This window comes from Borostomias antarcticus (assembly GCF_949987555.1).
Source record: "Borostomias antarcticus genome assembly, chromosome: 1".
Taxonomy (NCBI): domain Eukaryota; kingdom Metazoa; phylum Chordata; class Actinopteri; order Stomiiformes; family Stomiidae; genus Borostomias; species Borostomias antarcticus.
In genome coordinates this window covers 20,784,371-20,805,433 of record NC_140234.1, presented here as the reverse complement: position 1 = coordinate 20,805,433, position 21,063 = coordinate 20,784,371, and the positions used below count along the sequence as shown (strand labels likewise).

The 21,063-nt window shown below is 46.4% G+C and overlaps 2 protein-coding genes across 2 annotated transcripts; both read left to right on the top strand.

Moving 5' to 3' along the window:
- Positions 1-9,010: 9,010 nt before the first annotated feature.
- Positions 9,011-9,939, top strand: lipt2 (lipoyl(octanoyl) transferase 2; the record flags this gene model as incomplete). Its single annotated transcript, XM_084448235.1, has 2 exons — positions 9,011-9,606; positions 9,719-9,939. Exons 1-2 carry the CDS (start codon positions 9,165-9,167, stop codon positions 9,937-9,939), a joined length of 663 nt encoding a protein of 220 aa, XP_084304361.1. The 5' UTR covers positions 9,011-9,164.
- Positions 9,940-10,695: 756 nt separating this feature from the next.
- pgm2l1 (phosphoglucomutase 2-like 1) lies at positions 10,696-18,673 on the top strand. The gene is made up of 14 exons (XM_084446426.1): positions 10,696-11,169; positions 12,320-12,487; positions 12,647-12,753; positions 13,029-13,113; positions 13,344-13,427; positions 13,583-13,776; positions 13,945-14,134; positions 14,224-14,321; positions 14,505-14,685; positions 14,873-14,966; positions 15,312-15,441; positions 15,562-15,751; positions 16,209-16,342; positions 16,707-18,673. Exons 1-14 carry the CDS (start codon positions 11,071-11,073, stop codon positions 16,807-16,809), a joined length of 1,857 nt encoding a protein of 618 aa, XP_084302552.1. The 5' UTR covers positions 10,696-11,070; the 3' UTR covers positions 16,810-18,673.
- Positions 18,674-21,063: the final 2,390 nt, after the last annotated feature.

Below are 21,063 nucleotides of genomic sequence, written 5' to 3'. Positions count from 1 at the left end.
TAGACAAGGTGCAAGGTGTCACATGTTCACTTCTGTTATGATGAGGCTCAAGACATCACTTGCTTCCTGCCAAAGAGTAGCTCGGAAGAAGCCCCCTGCCAACCAACAGCTCAGAAGAAGACTGTCCGTTTATAGTACTCTGGTTGTACTATACATAGGACCTCACTCTAATTATAACAATGGCACACATCCCACCTCCTGGACCAACAAGTGAACACGTGACACCTTGCACCTTGTCTATACAATAGACAACTGACTATGCAGTATGCACCACTGTACACTCGAACCAACACCTGACAACACTTGAGCAATTGAACACCTTGTCTATACAATAGAAAACTGACTCTGTACTACTGTATACATATGCATTACATGCCTCTCTTCTTAACAAAGATGGTCACAACCATAACATGTCCTGAGAGCACATGCAAAAAAACAACGTATGGCTACTTTTAATGTGGATGTCTGTATGTTTAATAAAGCATTTAGGAAAAGTTTAAATCAAGACTTGAGTATTACCTATTCTGTTGAGTACTATGTTTACAATTGTTCATTCATGATATTATTACAATTGACCTTTCAAGTCTGCCTACACTTAGGTTATTTAGCTAAGAACCATTTTAATTACAATTTACTTCTAAGGGCAAATACTTTACTTTCATATCTTCATATCAATATAATATCAAGATCCTAGTAGATGTCCAAAGGCTTTTTAAAATATTTAGCATAGAACTATTTAGTCGCAGCACATACGTGTGTAAACTTCCGCAAACTAGGTAGCCTAGCAACATAAACAATAACAATAGCTACTGTAAGTAGTTCCGCTTCCTGAATCCCCTTTGCGGATTGATCTACACATCTACAACGGTCGCTTCAATACAAGTCAATGGATTTCATAAAATGATCAATAAAACCCTACAGGATTCATACTTTGCGGCGAATTTGATGTCAGAACACCAACGGACACCAATTATACCCTCGGTGAGCTTCTTGTCTTTGAAATTGAGAGTTTATCATGTTTTTTAATGATTTTTCAAGATGCCCATCCACATCCATTATCAACTTTCTCGAAACTGCTAGCTTTGTCAACGTTTTTATCTGAACCATTGTATATGATCATAAGTAACCTTAAAACAGGGCTAAACATGCATTTTCCCTTTACTACTCCTTTAAATAACTTATTTAGACGCGTTCTGTCCGAGTGAATTTATTTTTCCGAGGTAGTCTTCTTCTGTGGTTGTGGCGGTGCTTTGAAGCTTCAGAGAGACCGCCACCACCACAGAAGAAGACTACCTCGGAAAAATAAATTCACTCGGACAGAACGCGTCTAAATACATCCATGGTCTAAATAAGTTATTTAGCCTAATGGTAGCGCCGAGGCTTCAAAACCCAGCATTTGTTTAAATATACCCTTTTGCTTAGGTAAGTGAAGTTTCATGTTTATCTGACACTCGTAAATATGAGCGCCTCTCCTAAATAGGCCGACACCTATTTATTTTGACGGCGAAGTGAATGGACCGGGAAAGGACTGTTGTCTGGCATGAGCGAGCATGCGACAACAGGACTGAGAAAGGCTAGATGAAAACCTGCTCCAGAGCGCTCAGGACCTCAGACGGGGGTGAAGAAAATGTAATCCATATAAGGCTGTAACATAGGCCTAACAAAATGTGGAAAAAGTGAAGGGGTGCGAGCCTACTTTCTGGTTGTACTGTGTAGGCCTACAAGTACATGTCACATACATATGTATATACAGTATACACATCACATATATAGGCTATATATTCATGGGTTTCAAATGTAGTCTTAGACCTGCCATATTGGGGACCAACACAGGTGTTTCAATTTATCTGAATGGCTCTACTGCATAGAATCCTATGCAGTAGAACGATGGTTACGTATTGTAACCCTAGTTCTATGAGTGGAGCGGAGCCCCACAGGGCTAGCTCCTATTGGCTAGCGAAACCCAGCTAGCTACATTGACTGAAGAAAAAAACATACACGCACCTGTGTCCAACCAGGTCCGGTGCACCACTGTATAAGCGGGCTACGCCCGCACATCTGCTCCTAACCGAAATTTTCAGCGAGCAGACTGCGGGGCAGCAAGTCTGTTCCCTGTGGGGCTCCGCTCCACTCATAGAACTAGGGTTACAATACGTAACCATCGTTCTATTTCGTGGAGCTCCGCCCCACAGGGCTAGCTCCTATTGGCATAAGCGGAGCTACACGACCGCACCATACACTCTTGCTGGCCCCAGTAAGGGAACCAGTCAGGACACAAGCCAGGGCTCCAAGGCGAGACCATACTAACAGTTGATCCGACCCAAGCACTGGCCCCACCCCGCCACACTCAGTCTATCACAGCCGAGGGCAAGGAGAGGTACGTGGGGCGAGAGCTGGACCAAAGCGGTTACTCCGTAACAAGCCCGTCCCAGCCTCACACATAAACAGGAACGGAACGTCACTAGACGGGCCCGCTCCTACCTTAGCTGAACCGGTGAGACCTGAGTGAGTCACGTCTGCTTTCCTAGCAGGAAAAGACCCCGCGGCTCAAACCGGTTCTCCAGTAGCGGCGAGACCTGCCATGGTCAATTCTGACTCTTTCACAGAAGACCCGGCGACTCGAGCCGAACACCTACATGAAAAATCCTGTCTAACGCTGGCTCGCACCGGCGGCTGTGTTTAGCACAGATGACGCCACAGAGACAGAGGACATGGATAAAAGGTAATAACGGACAAAAGGAGACGGGGACGACCAAGTCGCCGCCGCACAGATGTCCTCCACTGACACACCATTGAACAGGGCAACTGACGTGGCCACACCCCTTGTGGAGTGTGCCCGAACAGCACCAGGCAGAGGACGACCCGCAGTCACGTAAGACTGGGCGATGCCCTCACAGATCCAATGGGAGAGACGCTGTTTCGACAATGGAGAACCCACCTTCCCCGGGCCGTGGCAAACCAACAACTGGGGGGTGGTGCGGACCGCAGCCGTGCGCTGGACGTAACACATCAACGCACGCACAGGACACAACAAATGCAGGCGGGCCTCTTCCTCGCTCGCATGAGGTGGAGGATAGAAGGCTCCCAGCTCCAAATCCCGTGCCCTATAGGCGCCCCGGACCACCTTCGGAACGAAAGATGGATCCGTGCGCAACACAGCTTTGCTCCCATCACCCGTGATGAGAAAAACTGTCAACGCCCTCAGATCACTGACCCGCTTGCCCGACGTCAGAGCAAGGAGCAGCGCGGTCTTAATCGACAGCCACTTGAGAGATATCCGCTCCATTGGTTCGAACGGCGCTTTACATAGCGCATCCAGAACCAAGAGCAAATCCCAAGGCGGCGCCGCAGCCTTACGCACAGGGCGAAGACGGCGCGTGCCGGCCAGGAAGCGTTTAACCAGGGGATGCCCGAAAACCGTAGTTTTGGCGAACCCCTCATGGCATGCGGAAATAGCACACGCATACACCTTGATAGTGGATGCTGCCAAACCGCCACCATGACCCATCAGGTGCTGAAGGAATTCCAAAATCGCCTCGACCGAGCATGACTCGGGAGCGAAGTCCCTTTCCTCACACCAACGCGCAAAAGCAGCCCATTTGCCAGAGTAAACCAAGGCAGTGGAAGCCGCGCGCGCGCTCTGAATTGTACAGATCACGGCCGGAGAGAGTCCCCTATCAGACAATCTCCGCCGTTCAAGAGCCAGGCCACCAGCGGCCGTCCCAAGACTGGAGGTGCGCAAATTGAGCCCTCCGCCTGGGACAGAGCGTTCGGCCAATGAGGGATGTGCCACGGTTCTACAGTAGTCATGGCCATCACTTCTGCATACCATCTCGCCCAGTGGCGGTCCGGCGCTATCAGTACCACTGATGCACCCTCTGACCGCACCCTGGCCAACAATGGTAAAATCAGCCCCATCGGCGGGAAAGCATACAGCAGCGCCCCCGGCCAGGGGGCATGCGCGAACGCATCCACGCCCAGCGGAGGCTGGTCCTGCTGTCTCAGAGAGAACCAGAGGGGACACTTCGCGTTCTCTCTCGAAGCAAAGAGATCCACCCCTGCTCTGCCGAACCGGGTCCAGAGCTGAGCCACTACCTGAGGATGTAGGCTCCACTCGTCCGGGTGAGGCCCGCCCCGAGACATCAGGTCCGCCCCGACGTTCAGACGGCCGGCAATGTGCCGCGCTGTCAGTGACCGGAGATTGACATGAGCCCATCGCCACAGCGTTACCGCCAGACGGTGAAGCGCTGGCGAGCGGACTCCCCCTTGTCGGTTGATGTAAGCTACTGTGGTCTGGTTGTCTGACCGCACCAGCACATCGCGCCCCTGCACCAGGTGTACAAAGTGGCGCAATGTCAGTAGCACCGTCTCCAACTCCAGGAGGTTGATGTGGCGCCGTTCTCCGACGGCCCACAAACCACCTACGGCCTGGGACAGACATGTACCACCCCAGCCGCTTAGAGACGCGTCTGTGAAGACAGCGACGTGAGCCGACACCCTGCCTATTGGAACACCGTGCGCTATTACGCGCCGGTCCCTCCAATAGTCGAGGTCTGCTGACAACGACCCCGGCATCCGCACAAGGCGCCGTCTGTGCCTCACAGGGTCCAGACGAAGCCGCGCGAACCATCTCTGCACGCACCTCATGTGAAGAAGGCCCAGTGACACTACCACATGGGCGGCTGCCATGAGACCCAGAAGGCGCATGATCGACAGAACCGCGATCTTTCGAGAAGGACGGCAAACACTGAGACTCTTCTCCAGTGTTTCCCTCCTTGAATCGGATAGCCGTGCTCTCATGGCGCTCGTGTCCAGATTGATACCTAGGTAAACAATCTGACGGGCCGGCCACAGAGCACTCTTCTCCCAGTTGATTGCAAACCCCAGGTCGGTGAGATGCCGCACCACCGTGGCGGTATGCATCAGAGCCAACAAAGGCGACGGAGCCAGTACCAGCAGGTCGTCCAGGTACGCCAGGATCCTGATGCCCTGCCGGCGCAGTGGCCTCAACGCCGCCTCCACACAATTGGAGAAGGTTCTGGGGGCGAGCGCATATCCAAACGGGAGTCTGGTATATTCGTACGCCACACCCAGGTAGGCGAAACGCAAAAACTTCCGATGCCGATGAGCTATCGGTATGTGGAAGTAAGCGTCCTTGAGGTCTATGCTGGTGCAAAAATCGCCGGGAAGGAATGCCTCCAGCATTTGTCGCACCGTAAGCATATGGAACTTCAGATTCGCCACCGTTTTGTTGAAAAAGCGGAGGTCCAAAATTGGCCTCACGCCCCCCGTCTTCTTTGGCACGAGGAAGTAGCGGGAATAAAATCCCTCGTCCCTCTGGCCTGACGGGACCACAGTTACCGCTCCCTTCGCCATCAGTTCTGCAATCTCTGCTGACAGAGCGGCAGCCTGAGCGGGACGCGGTATCACTGTCTCCACTACGCCCATGAAGGGCGGTGGGGGGCAACAAAACTGAATGAGATACCCTTCCCGTAGAACACGCTGCAACCAGCTGTCCAGGAGACATCTCTCCTGCCAGACTGTGAAGCGGTTGGAAAGAGGTTGTGCCGGAGATCGCGGGAACAGATCGAGGAACCTGCCATAGTTCAATTTGGCCCTGACCGCCACCGGACAGCTGAGAAACTCTGCTGTCCTGGCCCAAGGCGGGCCACCCTCGAAAGGGAGATGAAAAATCCCCATTGGGAGTTCCATGTCCCTGAACAGCGCGAGAATGAATGGCATTCCTGTCAAGAAGCACTTCATTCACAAAAAGAGGAAGTGAGCCGACACCGTCCGCATCGCTAACAAGCCGCCGTCGCTCATCCCATTGAGAGAAAACGGCGGAGTGTTGCAATGCGGGAAGCCCCGCCTTCTCATTTGCATGATCTGGCAAGGTGCCGTCTTTCGCAGACCGACTAGACGGGACATGAGAGGCGGGCAGTGTTAAATAGCCAGCCGAGGCAGTAAACACGGAAGTATTCTCACTGACCGGTGAGCGTGAAAACTCTCTACCTGTCGAACACACAGGGAGAGGCTCGAACGCTCGGCCCGAATGAACGAACGCCGTCTGGGGGTCTAGCGCATCTTTTTCGCCGCTAAACCCCGCCAGCGGTCGGTCCCGAGAAAACTCCGAACAGGGCAGTACAGCCATAGCACTTGGCCTGGGCGCACACATCCCCTCTGTTAAAAACCCAACCGGTCTGTTTAGAACAGGGGCGGCGAGACCTGCCGTGGTCAAATCTGACTTTCTCACAGAGGACCCGGCGGCTCTAGCCGAATATATTACATTCGCTGAACCGGCGAGAGCTGCGCGCGTCACGTCTGCTCTCTTTGCAGGAAAAAACTCCGCGGCTCGAGTCGGTTTTTCAGCTGCGGCGAGACCTGCCATGGTCAATTCCGACTTTTTCACGGAAGACCCGGTGGCTCTAGCCGAATACATCACATCAGCTGAGCCGGCGAGCCCCGCGTGAGTCACGTCTGCTCTAGCAGGAAAAGACTCCGCGGCTCGAGCCGGTCTACCAGCTGCGGCGAGACCTGCCGTGGTCAATTCTGACTCTTTCACAGAAGACCCAGCGGCTCTAGCCGAGAACATTACAGTAGTTGAAAAGGGAGGAGATGCGGACTGCACATTACAACCAGCTTGATAACGTTGCATCGTGTTTGTTTTATTGAACAGGGAAACTTGCTCACCGCCGCTCTTAACAGAGCGTGGTGTGGGCAAAACACAGTCACGCATCTTCACGCACCGTCAATAGGTGCGCCTCTTCCTACCCCAAGCCGGAGGCGGAGCGGTGGGCGCGCTTGAAGACGCCGGACCGGTCCCGGCACCCTGGGCGGGGTAGGCAGGGGGAGGTCGCGGGGGAGGAGCCGCGTGCGCAGTCCAGGAGCCCGGGCGAGCCGGTCCATGGGCCGTAGCGGGGCGGGACCCCGTGGCAGGTTGTTTAGTCTTGTGTGTCCGCCGGCGCTTGCTCCCAGTCGCGGCAGCATCAGCCGGAGCACGCGGACGTGCCGGCACACTGCGCTCCCCCGGAGCCGCGAGGTGGCGAGCGAGGAGGAGCCGGTCCTGCTCCTGGCTGCGACACTGCTCCAGGATTTTAGACACAGCTGCCCCAAACAACCCCTCCCTACTGACCGGTGAGTTGAGGAGGACACTCTTGCTTTCCTCGCGCAGACGAGTCAGGGAGAGCCATAGGTGGCGCTGCTGCACCACCGACGTGGCCATCACTCCACCCAGACAGGAGGCGGAGATTCTCACAAGCTGAGCCACGGCTCCGGCGGCTTCGGCCATCTCCGCTCTCCTGTCTTCATCCATAGAGGGGGGGGTTTGCTCCGTAGCTAGCTGGCCGATGTAAATGGCCAGCATAGCAATGGAGGAGGAGGCAGCCACGGCCTGCGCGGCCAGAGAAAAACCTTTGTCGGCCAAGGACAGGGTTGTCTTGTCTTTGACGTCCGGCATGAGAGGCTTCCTGGCCGAGCCCCAGGCGGAGGAACCAGGCACCAGGACCGCTGCAATGTCGGGTTCCAGAGGAGGAGAGCCGATAGCTGCCACGTCAGTCCAGCCGGTTACCCTCGTAGCTCTGCTGAACTGGCGAAGCGGACCTCTGATGGCCAACGGCCGCTCCCATTCAGCCTCGACGAACGCCTCCAGGTCAGGCATAGCCGGCAGGAGACGAGGAGCAGGCTGAGAGGGACGCCCGTAGCAGACGGAGCTCCACAGTGGGAGCCCCGTAGTCGCAGCAACCTCCGGGACGGAGATACCGAGGTGATGCGCGGCTCTCTCCAGCAGCCGGGGCAGGTCGCGATCGAAGGAACCCCGCCCCGGGAAGGAGGCGCCACTAGCCGTAGTGGCTTCCGACGCAGAGAGAACCTCGTCTTCCCCGGAGAGCTCATCCTCATCATCCGTAGGCGCGAGGGAGGTAATCGGGGCCGCCGGTTGTTGCGGGGGCGCGCCGATGTCCTCGCCGACCAGCTGGACCAGACCTTCAGTCTCCAGCGGCGGCGGAGCGAAGAAATGCGCCCGGAGCATCCTCTCCATGGGGTCCAGGAGGGCGCAGATCTCGCAGGCGGGGGACGGAGCCAGACCCGCTCTGGCGTGCTGCGGCCCCAGACAGCGGAAGCAGAGGTGGTGTCCCACGTCGCTGTAGCGGGAGCCGCAGACACAGAAACGATCCGGCGGATCCATCGGCACCGGCAGGGGGTCATCTAGGGACGCCGCCAGGTCCGCTTGGGTCCGCTGAGTAGACATCTTCTGATCTTCTCCAGTAGCAATGCGAGCTGAAAATTTCGAAGGAGCAGATGTGCGGGCGTAGCCCGCTTATACAGTGGTGCACCGGACCTGGTTGGACACAGGTGCGTGTATGTTTTTTTCTTCAGTCAATGTAGCTAGCTGGGTTTCGCTAGCCAATAGGAGCTAGCCCTGTGGGGCGGAGCTCCACGAAATAGAACTAATTTATTCATTTGAAATACATGGTCCCCAACATGGCAGGTCTAGGACTACATTTGAAACCCATGAATAGGCTACGTGTGTATTTGAAGGATATTTGAGGAGGAGCAATGACCTATGTAAAAATGCATCGGCCTACTCCTCTCCTTCCCTTGAAAATGTGCCAGCTGGATTCATTCAGTGGAGCCAATGTTGCTCATTTAGGGCCTATTTGGTTAGACGTCACACCGTCTTCCAGGTGGTGGCGGTAGCCTACTGCGACACAAAAAAATTGTTCGCCAACTTCCGCTCCTTTAAAAGGGAGAAGCAAATCAAAAAACATGCCCCAACGAAACTGGAGGACATATATTTATTTGTTTATTTTGTCGTATTTTATTTTAATTTGTATTATTAATGAGTTCTGTTTTTTGACCGGAGGGTGGCAGCAATGCACTTCCTGTGCCTAGTCTGCCGGAAAGCAAAAACAAGAAGAAGAACAAACATGTCAGCCTCCTTGGCTCAAAACTCCTACATCCTTTGTAAACGGAGTGTGATAATAGTCTAGCATTGCCTCTGTACACTCTGTGTGCAGTGCGGATTCGCCATCACTCTTTTGTTGAAGAAGCCTAAGAGGATCTTAAGTTCGTTGTGTAAAGTCAAGAGTCGAAGCTTGTTTCGTTGGCTAGACACTCACTTTCAATTGAATTATATACACTTGCATGTTTCCTCTCGGCTAGCACAAATGCAGCAGAAAACAGCTGTGGAGGTGGTTAATTTGGGACGCATTTCGTATGCACGTGCTCTGCAAGTGCAGCAATTCTATGTAAAGCGACATCTTGATCAATTAGATAAACCAACCAATGCTTTGCTACTCTGTGAACATCCGCCAGTGTACACCATTGGAATCAGGCAAGCACCCTACCCTACCAAGGAAGAGGAACGACTCAGACAGCTCGGTGCTGAATTCTTTCGCACCAACCGTGGCGGACTCATAACTTTCCATGGCCCCGGACAGTTGGTGTGCTATCCTGTACTCAATCTAGGATGTTTCAAAAAGAGTGTGCGATGGTACGTGAGTGAACTGGAGTGGACTGTCATCAAGCTGTGTAGTCAATTTGGGATAAAGGCATCCACTTCACCTGACACTGGAGTATGGGTTGGTGAGAACAAGATTTGTGCCATAGGTAGGCTAAACCAACCTGTAATTTACTGATTCGCAAGTAGGCCTAGGTGCACTGCACTGTGTATGTTTGTGTATCATTTCGTGTTATATTCCGTTTCATATGTACTTTTCAGGAATACATTGTGGGAGATACATAACATCTCATGGATTGGCACTGAACTGCAACACAGATATGGGCTGGTTTGAAAACATTGTGCCATGCGGGATTGTTGGCAAAGGCGTAACCTCCCTCAGCCAAGAGCTGGGAAGAGATGTCTCAACTAAAGAAGCCATCCCACATTTATTGGAAACGTTCAGATTCCAGTTTGATTGTACACTGTTTCATGGAGACTGATCACAAAGCTATAAATAAAGCCTAATTTAATTCAGTGTGTGTTCTTATGAACCTCTGATTGTTAACATGTTGATTAACTTGTATTGGGTATTTGGAAGAGCAAAATAGTGAATAGAACACCTTCGGCATACATTTTGGTCTAAGAATTAGTAAAGCACTAATGTTACTATGATTCTAAACAAATCCCTCTGTGTGTATATATGTATAGCATATATATATATATATACATATACACATACACACAGAGGGATTTATTTAGAATCATAGTAACATTAGTGCTTTACTAATTCTTATATATATATATACACACACACACACACACTGCTCAAAGAAATTAAGGGAACACTCATCGTTAATCATCGCAGATCTTAATGAACAAAATCTTCACGTTGATTGTGTAATTTGTCGAGTACAAAATGACGTAAGAACGGTCAATGGAAAGCAAAATCATTAACCCGTTGAGGGCTGGGTGTGATGATTAAGTGTTCCCTTAATTTTTTTGAGCAGAGTATACACAAGTTATATGAAACCAAAGCTTAAAGTTTAAACCAAAGCATTTAATGATCATATTAAATTATTTTAAATTAAACTGGCATTTATCATTAAACATGTGACCGTCCAGAGTCCACACCACACCCAAGAGACCCTTTTACTTGCTCTGCTCGTAACACTGCACAACTCGGCCACAACGAATAGCGTACCTGGGTGAATTGGAAACGTGCCCAATTTGTTGCAATACTAATTGCAGCGCAGCTATCAAGTTAGCTGGTTTTGATCTGAGTAGCCAAGAACTTCTGTTCTGCGCATCATCAGCTCTCGCGCATGGACATTACTGTCTCGCGCAGTTGTGGATCCGACTTTCATCCTAGTCGTACTTCCTTGTGACTGGTATCCATCTGACGAAAAGATTACGTTCTGTACTCTATCTAGCTAACAAGCAACCAAGTTTCTAGCCAGCTAGTTACAGATGATCAAACCCGACATCTAGCTATATTTCTTTTGCGAGTCGCCAAGTTTTGTTAACTTAGTTAGCGAGCTAGCGGTAGAACTGCATGCATGGCTAACTTCTAATCACATACCAGCTAGCTAGCTACTACCTAAACTTAATGTTTTGCTGCATAATATCCCGCTATGGAGGACAACGGAGACCTGAACGCCAACTTGAATTGCTATGCAACTGGGGACCCACAACTGGATAAGGCCATACACCAATGGATAACCTGGGATAAAGTGAGTACGATTGCATTCGAGGATCTAGCTAGCTTGCTAGCCAACTTATATAGTCAGCTAGCCAGCTCTCTTTATTGGCAGCTGTTGTCAATTTCTTTTGAACGTCCACGAGGCCTACACGCGCGTCCAATAAAATGAGGTAGCTACAGTAGCTTGTAACATCGTTTAAGAGGTTATATCCAATAATGAAACGAAGAGGGCATCTCTCAGTAGATTCATGATAACTAAGTTAGGCTAACATTAGCTAAGAAGTGACCATTGGTGCTTTATTTATATAATTGACCTTCTGAATAAGAGTCGAACCGCAATGATCTGATTCATTCAAATACACTACCATAACACCAGAGCCCTTTAGAAAGGGCGTAACGGCATGTAGCCTATCTGTCTGACCTCTCTGTAAATGTCAGACTGCAAAATTAGTCTGTCAGATGGACCTTTAGGCACTGGCATACTGCAGTTGCAGCCCTAACCCTAACCCTAACCCTTATTTCTCAAGTAAGGAATCTCATAATATGCTTCAAAACAAAATTATTTTGATCTTGAGCACCATAATAATGTTTGGATTTGTTTGTATCTCACTTGTGCGGTCAGTGTGCACCTTAGCTCCTTTCGGTCTTGTAGGTAAGGCCAACATAACATTGGACGAGCTGCCAATGTATACAGTTCCTTATCCCACCGTAGGAAAAAACCCTTAAGTCCCTCTGCCCAGTCAGCAACCAAAAGCTTGTAGAATAAGAGACATTTCAAAGGAACTTAGAGTTGCACAAGGGTTTTGGCAACATAGGTGGAGGGTTTTGAAAGCTCTTTGCTTAATATATTCAAAATGTTTATTAGCAGCGCTGAGCTTTCAAAACCTACCGCTCATGTTTCCGAAAGCGTCGTGCAACTGTGAGTACTTTTGACATTTCTCTGCGACCCTTATTGAACAAGCTTTTCGTTGCAGATAGACCGAGATACTTAATTAACAGTTTTTCTTGTGGTGGGATATGGAACTGTAGATGCCCAGAGCGACAGCTTGTCCAACGTTATGTTGGCGATATTTACAGGGCTGAAAGGAGCTATGTGCACCTAATGGCCCCCTATGCTTTAATTTGCTGACTATTGTTAATATCAGTAAGCAAGCATCTGTGGTTTATCTCTGCCTACTCAGAATCCACGGACCAGGGCGCAGGTGGAGGCCCTATTGCAGAATGGTGACTTCGAGGAACTAAGGCGGAGGCTGTGCTCCAGGATGGAGTTTGGGACTGCAGGGTTGAGGGCTGCCATGGGTGCAGGATTTGCCCTAATCAATGACCTTACCATCATCCAGACCACCCAGGTTAGTGGTTCTTTTCTAAAGATCTTAAGATGTTTGTAGAATTACCTTCAGAAGAGTGAGTGCAAAGTGGAGTATTCACATTGTACTTTGGTCAAAATGTGAAAGTGAAAACAAAGAGTCATCATATAGTGCCAGCTGTATTGCAATCTATTTCTGCAGGGTATTTACAAATATCTGGCCAAGACCTTCCCTGACTTTAGCAGCCGAGGCATAGTGATTGGTTTTGACACAAGAGGACAGGAGGCCAGTGGTTGCAGCAGTCAAAGGTATTTCCCAACACACACACACCTTTTTAATTTGCAGTTTACACACAGCCTTTTGCTAACCACACACCCTGATCATGTAATGGGATGCTATTTTGCTAACCACAGACCTTGATCATGTAATGGAATTAACTTTTATTAACTATTAACTTCTTACGATTGTCTTCAAGAGGTGTTAGGATTGTAGTGTATGTAATGTGTTGACAACTTGGCAGACTGCAGGAACTCTGAAGTCATGTATACGTATAACAATTCAGAAAATTGTTTGGTTTTCACAGACTCGCCAGGTTGACTGCTGCTGTGATGCTCTGTAAAGATACTCCTGTTTTCCTCTTCTCCACATATGTCCCCACTCCCTTTGTGGTATGCTAGAACAGAATGATGTTAACAACTATTACACTTACTGTCTTAAAGCAATTCCTTTGTATTTCACCTTTAACATAAAGCCCTGGATTTTCTAAATGTGTTGCATACTTGTGACCATGAACACATCTACTGAGATGGATAAAGTCATAATTAGGGTAATATTCTGGTTTGCTTCATTTTATAATTGATGTACCTGTAGTTAACCTCTCAACCCTGCTCTACCCTAGCCATATGCTGTCAAGAGGTTTGGGGCTGCAGCTGGGGTGATGATCACCGCCTCTCACAATCCTAAAGAGGACAATGGATACAAGGTGTCTGAGATCTGCTCACATTCAAAAAACTAACCAGCGAGTACCATCGTTTTTAAATGTACTCTTCTTCACGCTAATAGATGTTGATTCTCAGACAAGATGTTGGGCTATATAAGCTTTGTTATCAATGGCTTAACAATTGCTCCCCTCTCCAGGTCTACTGGCATACTGGTGCCCAGATCTCATCACCTCATGACAAAGAGATCCTGAGGTGTATTGAGGAGAGCACAGAGCCTTGGAGCCAGTCATGGAACGAGACTCTAGCAGACAGCAGTCCCATGAGGAGTGACCCTCTTTCTGAGATATGTAGAAGTTATATGGAGGAACTAAACACTCTGTGTTTCCACAGGTAATTACAGTACCTCTTCAGCCAGAGATCACATCAGAGACTTTTTTTTTCTAATAATTTGATGTGAATTTATGTATGAACAAATGTAACTGTAATCCAACACCTGATGTTTGCATTTCTCCCCATGACACCTGATCCTGTTAATTTTTTCTCTGGCTTGTGTCACAGGGAACTCAACACAAACACCCCATTGAAATTTGTCCACTCATCCTTCCATGGAGTAGGGCATAACTATGTCCAGCAGGCTTTTAAGGTGTTTGGCTTCCAACCTCCTATCCCAGTCCCGGAGCAGAAAGATCCTGATCCAAACTTTTCCACTGTCAGGTGTCCAAATCCAGAGGAGGGAGAGTCAGTTTTGGTAGGAAAATCGGAAGTCACCTGACCAGTATAAAACAAATATCTACAAATGTTTTTAAATGTGTTATTCTTCATGTTTTGATATTGTAGGAGCTCTCCCTTCGCCTTGCTGAAAGAGAGAGTGCAACGATTGTTATAGCAACAGATCCTGATGCAGATCGCTTGGCTGTTGCAGAACAGTCGGACAGGTAAAAGCCTGTTCAACAACACCGAAGTTACGAGAGAAGTTATTTGAAAGCTAAAAAATAACTCTGATTGGGTATAAACCCAATAGCCTACTTATTTTGCCTTGTGTAGGCACATGCATTGAAGTCCTTTAAGTGAAGACGCCAGGGCTCACATTGAAATCGTGTTCATTGTGTTTTGCTAAGGTCTGGATGGAAAGTCTTTACAGGAAATGAACTTGCAGCTTTGCTGGGCTGGTGGATGTTGTTTAACTGGAAAGAAAGTCATCCAGATCCTTCTGAGACAGAGAGAGTGTACATGCTGGCCACCACCGTCTCCTCCAAAATCCTCAAGGCCTTTGCACGGATTGAGGGCTTCCATTTCGAAGTATGTTGTTGTCCACTGAGAATAAGAGAGATTCTGAGATTCACACTTCTTACTTTGACTTGTTGCAGTGTTCCCATACCAATCAGCAAACCTGAAGCATTTTAACCTCAAACTACTTACTTCAGTTTTGAAGGGGAAACACAGATGCTTCCCCTCTGCCAGGCATGTCAGGTTTTGTGTTTTGCAGGAAACACTACCTGGCTTCAAGTGGATAGGAAAAAGAATACATGAGCTGGCTAAAACTGGGAAGGAAGTGATATTTGCCTTCGAGGAATCCATTGGTAAACAAACTGCCCTGTTAAAGAACATTATTTGTTATCCTGTCATATTTGTCCTTCATAATGACTATAGTGTCACACTGGATATAAATGGTAAACGAATGGATGGATATAGAGGGGTATGTTCAATGGTAAGCAATGAGAGAATGTTTATAGAGATGTTTTCTTAATATTACTATGGTCTTATGTGAAACAACAGGTCCCAGGCTGCTCTCCGCACTGTATATTGTCAATTTGATGTAAAGACATTAAAGGGACTCATTGGCATAGTTAAGTATTAATTTCAAATTTTCTCACCTAAAACCGCTCTCCTGTATCCATCCACCTGTTGTCGCTGTCGCGTCTCAGGGTTTTTGTGTGGAAGCATGGTCACGGATAAAGATGGAGTGAGTGCAGCAGTGATTGTGGCAGAGATGGCCACCTATCTTCATAACAAGAATCTTACCCTTAATCAGCAGCTGGACAACATCTTTGAAATGTAAATGACAGTTTCCCTCATCTCCATACAATGCATGCTTTAACATATAATTTATTTTTATATAGCTTCACTTCATTTTTATGCTTTCCTCAGTAATATCTGATCATTTCTATCCTCTAGGTACGGCTATCACATATCTAAAACATCCTACGTCATCTGCAATGACCCCCCCACTGTGAAAAGAATATTTACCAAACTCCGAAACTTTGAGGGAGAGAGTACGTACCCAATGTCCTGTGGGGGCTATACCATCACGTATGTGAGAGATGTGACTACAGGCTATGATAGTAGTCAACCAGACAAACGATGTGTAAGTAAAATTTGCTTTTAATTGGTATACTTTGCTAGCCTGGTTTCGCCAGACCCCATTCGCAAAGATGCGAAGGGTTAGGAGCTGCTGAGTTAATTCTCGATTTCCAAGGGGTGTAATCAACGCTCGCAGACCAAAATGCTTCTGGACGCAATTGGATAGACCTATAACCAATCAGAGCAACGAACTGGGTTAGACGTTGTATCAAATGGGTACAGTTGTATAAAATCTGCCCCATATTATGATAATTAACAATATTATATTATTTATTATTATTATTATATAAACAGTTGAGATTGGCATGGCAAATATCTGCTGGGTGGAACTCATTCAAATGAGAGCGTTGGCAGACTGATCTACGGAATGTGAGCTCACGTGATCAAGATGGCGAAGCCAGGCTAATACTTTGCATCAGGATGTGTGGAAAAAACAAATTCTCCATCATTCTCATTCTCAGGTCCTACCTGTTACAAAGAGCAGCCAAATGGTTACCTTCACTCTACAAAATGGGATTGTGGCCACACTAAGGACCAGTGGCACAGAGCCCAAGATAAAGTACTACACAGAGTTCTGTGCATCACCAGGGAAAAGGTTTGTGATAAGTGCAACAAGGCACCTTTACCTAGGCCTTGTGTGTTTTACATCCGGAGTGCAGTAATAGTATAACATTTAAAAGATAATCCGGTAACCATTTATAAACCATTTATAGATAATTGAAAAATGTTTGTACATATTTTTGACTGGATCCAGTGGATAATTTATAACTGTTCAAAAATGTGTGTCTACAATGGATTATATGTCTTATGAAAGATATAGTTATTATAAAGTGTTAATGATTGCCCACTATTATTTTAGACTGGACAGAAGTCACTCATCAGTCGTTAACACCTTCAATCTTTTAAAGCTGTAAAGGATTGTGTATTTGTTGTTTACGTATCATCACTTTGTACTTCAGTGATATCCCAAGTCTGGAGGAGAAGCTACAGAGAGTGACACAGTGTCTTGTTGAGGAGTTCCTGGAGCCTGATAAGAACAACTTGATCCGTCGATTTATCTAGGTGGGATCATCCTCTCGGTATAGACAGTGTATGCATCATTTTATGTTATGTTACCCTTATTGAGTTCTATGAATGTTACTCATCACTGTGAAACCTTTCGTTTCATGTCAAGTGGCAGGTAGTTTGAAACCAAAATTGACTATCTATTGCTGGTACAAGCTTTATGATTTGTGCAGTTGAGTTGTGTATTCGAGTTGGAATAGTGATCTAGGTTCTGACTTTTCAATAGAAAAACATTTACAGTGCATGTCCATGAAAAGAATCGCAATGGTAAAGTGTGGTCCTCTTGAGTGACAATCATGACAGATGCCATTCCCTCAACGCTGTGCTGATAGCCACACCACTACAGAGGTTAATTCTGTATCAGTCTCTGATGGTCTATATTTGTGTGTATCGCATGTGTTTTTGGATGATACCTCTAATGCATTCAGTGCTGCTTTGAATGTACATACTGTACAGTATGAGAGTTAGCCTATACCCAAAGGCCTAAGGTCATGTGCAATGCATGGCATGCACATGTGTGACACTGCAGATTACTTCCTCCGTTACTTTCATTTTGAGTTACAGCTTCTTAAACTGTAACTGAACGAAAAAAATAAACAATTTTCCAAAAAAGACAAATCAGGGGAGGAACAAAACTTAAGTAATGTCACATTCACTTTGTTGGTTCCTGTTGAATAATCAGGGTTGTTGTGATTAAGAGCAAGAAAGACATGCTACCATTGGAAGATTTTTTTTCTCTGCCAACTGCTGCTAATTCCCAAATGCATTGTTGGTATGAAACCAATTTTGCCATTGAGTCTTAATAGTTTGCATGCAGTATTATTTCATTGTCTTAGATTGTGAACTACTGTTTCATTTCAAACCTTTATTTCAACTCCTGTACCTAAAGTATAACATTTCACTGGTGGTGACTGAAACATTTTAGTTATTTGTGAAAAGCATTTTCCACTAGGTGTCGGGGAAAACATTATGGTAACATTCTGTACAATATGTTGGAAATTTAGTTTTTTTATTAGGAGAGGCCATACACTACAGTCTACATACACTACTACAGTCTACAGTGTATTAGGCCTACACTATGTATTTTTTACGCTTGAGTCATAAACAAGACCCTTAGTGTTCTGTGTGCAAGTTAAGAGAGTTGTGAATCTTTGAATTTCAAAGTACAGAATGCACAACATATGCCTATTATATTATTTAAATAATTACTTTAGGAAATATATGTTAACTTTTGTTGCCATTTATTTTGGAGGTAAATATTAGTGTTTTACCTTCAAATGTACATTGTCCTGTTCTTGAAAGTTCAGCTCTAAAGAAAGTAATGCTTGTGATAACTGTCATGGACTCCGTATCTGGAGCTCAAGCATTAAATTTAGATATACATTACATTTAATTTCTCAAATAATAAACATGACAAATATGAAGTTATATTTTTATATTATAGAGGGTTCTAGTTTTTGATTTAATGTATAGGAACTATTCAGAAAGGGACATCAATAGGAAGTTATGTATGGAATTGCCAGCATATTTTTATGATTGTATTGTGTGTTAGAGAAAAAGAAAATGGTTGCATTAGGAAAACTTTCTGTTGATAATTTGTCATTCAGTTATATCAATCCGAATGTATTGCATTCAAAAATGTCTAGTGATGTTTATTCTTTGGGGAGAGTGTGGCTCAGGATGTAGAGTGGATCGTCCAATGATCGGAGGGTCGGCGGTTCGAATCCTGGCTCCTCCTGTCCACATGTCGTAGTGTGCTTGGGCAAGACATTGTACCTCAAATTGCTCCCAATGAGCAGGCTAGCACCTTGCATGGCAGCTGCCGCCATTGTTGTATGAATGTGTGTGTGAATGGGCGAATGTGAGGCCATTGTAAAGCGCTTTGGATAAAAGTGCTATATAAGTGCAGACCATTTAGCTTTATTCTTGTTGCACAAATAAAAACATAAAAGTGGTAGTGATCTGTTTATTTTGGATACCCTGCTAGATAAAGGCTAAAATTGGGGTAGATGGTTGCCCTTTAATGTGGTTACTGCAAACAGGTGTCATAGGTGACTCTTCTGCAGGCTGAGACCATAGACAGATGGCATAACAAGGAATTGTTCAGCCATCACATTGCACAGAGGAATATTCATATTACTATACCACCCATGCATAACATCAGTTACAATGATGAATATAACCAGTCATACGTGTGGCACACATGTCTGTGTGAACTTATTCATTCTCTCCTCTGACTTTAAGAAAGATGCTTACTCCAATAACTTTACAATTCCTTGTCATGGAAAAAGGCTTAATATCAGCCATAGAAACAAACACATAAATCTACAAGGCATGGGCGTAACCATGTATTCATTGGAGGGGACATGTCCCCTGGAATATTGAAATATGCCAATCTGTCCCCCTCAATAATATACAGTAGACAAATATAAAAAGAAAATGCTCTCATTTTTTAAACCTTGTCCATGGATCTGTTTCATATTTCCTATTTATTTTCAAATTATTTCTGTTGGAAAACAAGTGTTTGAGATGAGACCTCCCCTGTAGTCTACAGTTGGTTTGTTCCAACCTGCTCACAGACACAGATCCAGCGCGCGCGGCACGCTTTACTGCACAGTGCACGCTTCCAGTGATGCCAACTTAACGACTTTGTCTCTAGATTTAGCGACTTTCCAGACCCCCCTGGCGATTTATTTCATGAAAAGCGACTATCGACAAATCTAGCTACTTTTTCTGGTTATTTGGGGAATTATTGTGTTGACAAGGAAGCGAGCTCTCAGCTCAAGAGTCGAGACGACGAGAGAATACTTTTTTGCTGCCTTCACGTCCTCTCTCCCTCGTTCGCCCACACACACCACACGCGCTGGGATCCCTCCCGCAACAACCAATCGTATTGTCAGAAACGGATAGTTTATTTACCTAGATACTGGTGACGTTAGGTTAATGCCGCGTTCCAGGCAACTCGTAACTCGTGTTTTTCCGACCTCCTACACGTGAAAATGCTCTGGAATGGCAGTCAAACCCGTAACTTCCCACCCGTGAACTCGTACAGATCGATGTACTCCCAGTTGCCGGGTGGGAAGTTACGGGTTTGACTGCCATTCCAGAGCATTTTCACGTGTAGGAGGTCGGAAAAACACGAATTACGGGTTGCCTGGAACGCGCCATTAGTCTTAATTAAGCCCTGTAGGCTATATAATTTTTTTCCGTTATTTTTTAGGTTTACAGACCTACGTTGTTTAAAAGAAAAAAAAAAGTTAATGTTATACAGCAACAAAAAAAAGCATTTTTGGTGGCCTAAACATAGATGAAAACGCATGAAACTTTGCAGATATGTCAGTCCCGGTGAAAATTTTGATATTTCATGGGTGACGGAAATGGGCGTGGCAAAACGGCTCAAGAGCGCCCCCTGGAAAATTTTAATTGGTGAGCCCCACTTTTCAGTTTGATGTAGGCGAACGAAATCATCGAGACACACTAAAATGTCTCTTGGAGCTATACCCAACATCCAACAGGAAGTCAGCCATTTTGCTCTTAATATGCCATTTTTTCCTTGTTTTTACCATTTCCATGCCTCGTACTTTAACGAACTCATCCTACAGATTTCATCCGATCAACTTCATCTTAAGACCTTTGTGATCAAAAGTTATCAAAAAATTATAATTTTCACCAAACACCCTTGCCGTGGCGCCCCGCCCAATTTTGACATTTCGCCATAAAACAGGAAGTCCTCATAACTCTTCCATAAATTATCAGATTTGTCCGATATTTCTCACGCTTCATGAAGGTTCTGTCCTGAACACATCTATTTGTCAGTATTGCGTCATACTTAGAGTGCCACCTATTGGTGAAACAGGAAGTCCTCAAAACTACTACATACATCATCCAATTTGCACCAAATTGCTGACGCTTCATGAAAGTCGCATTCTAAACACATCTATGCGTCGGTATTGAGTCACACTTACAGCGCCACCTACTGGTGAAACAGGAAGTACTCATAACTCCACATTGGTTTGTTAGTAGCATAGTTGGGATGTACAGTAACTAGCACATTGGTTTGATAGTAGCATAGTTGGGATGTACAGCAGCTAGCACATTGATTTGATAGTAGCATAGTTGGGATGTAGCTAGCACATAGGTTTGATAGTAGCATAGTTGGGATGTACAGTAGCTAGCACATTGGTTTGATAGTAGCATAGTTGGGATGTAGCTAGCACATAGGTTTGATAGTAGCATAGTTGGGATGTACAG

Bases quoted from the DNA above. Each gene is read 5' to 3' on its own strand.
- pgm2l1 (XM_084446426.1), top strand. From the start codon at position 11,071: ATGGAGGACAACGGAGACCTGAACGCCAACTTGAATTGCTATGCAACT. The intron at 13,114-13,343 runs GTATGCTAGAAC...GCTCTACCCTAG, and splicing joins ATGTCCCCACTCCCTTTGTG to CCATATGCTGTCAAGAGGTT. The intron at 16,343-16,706 runs GTTTGTGATAAG...TTTGTACTTCAG, and splicing joins TGTGCATCACCAGGGAAAAG to TGATATCCCAAGTCTGGAGG.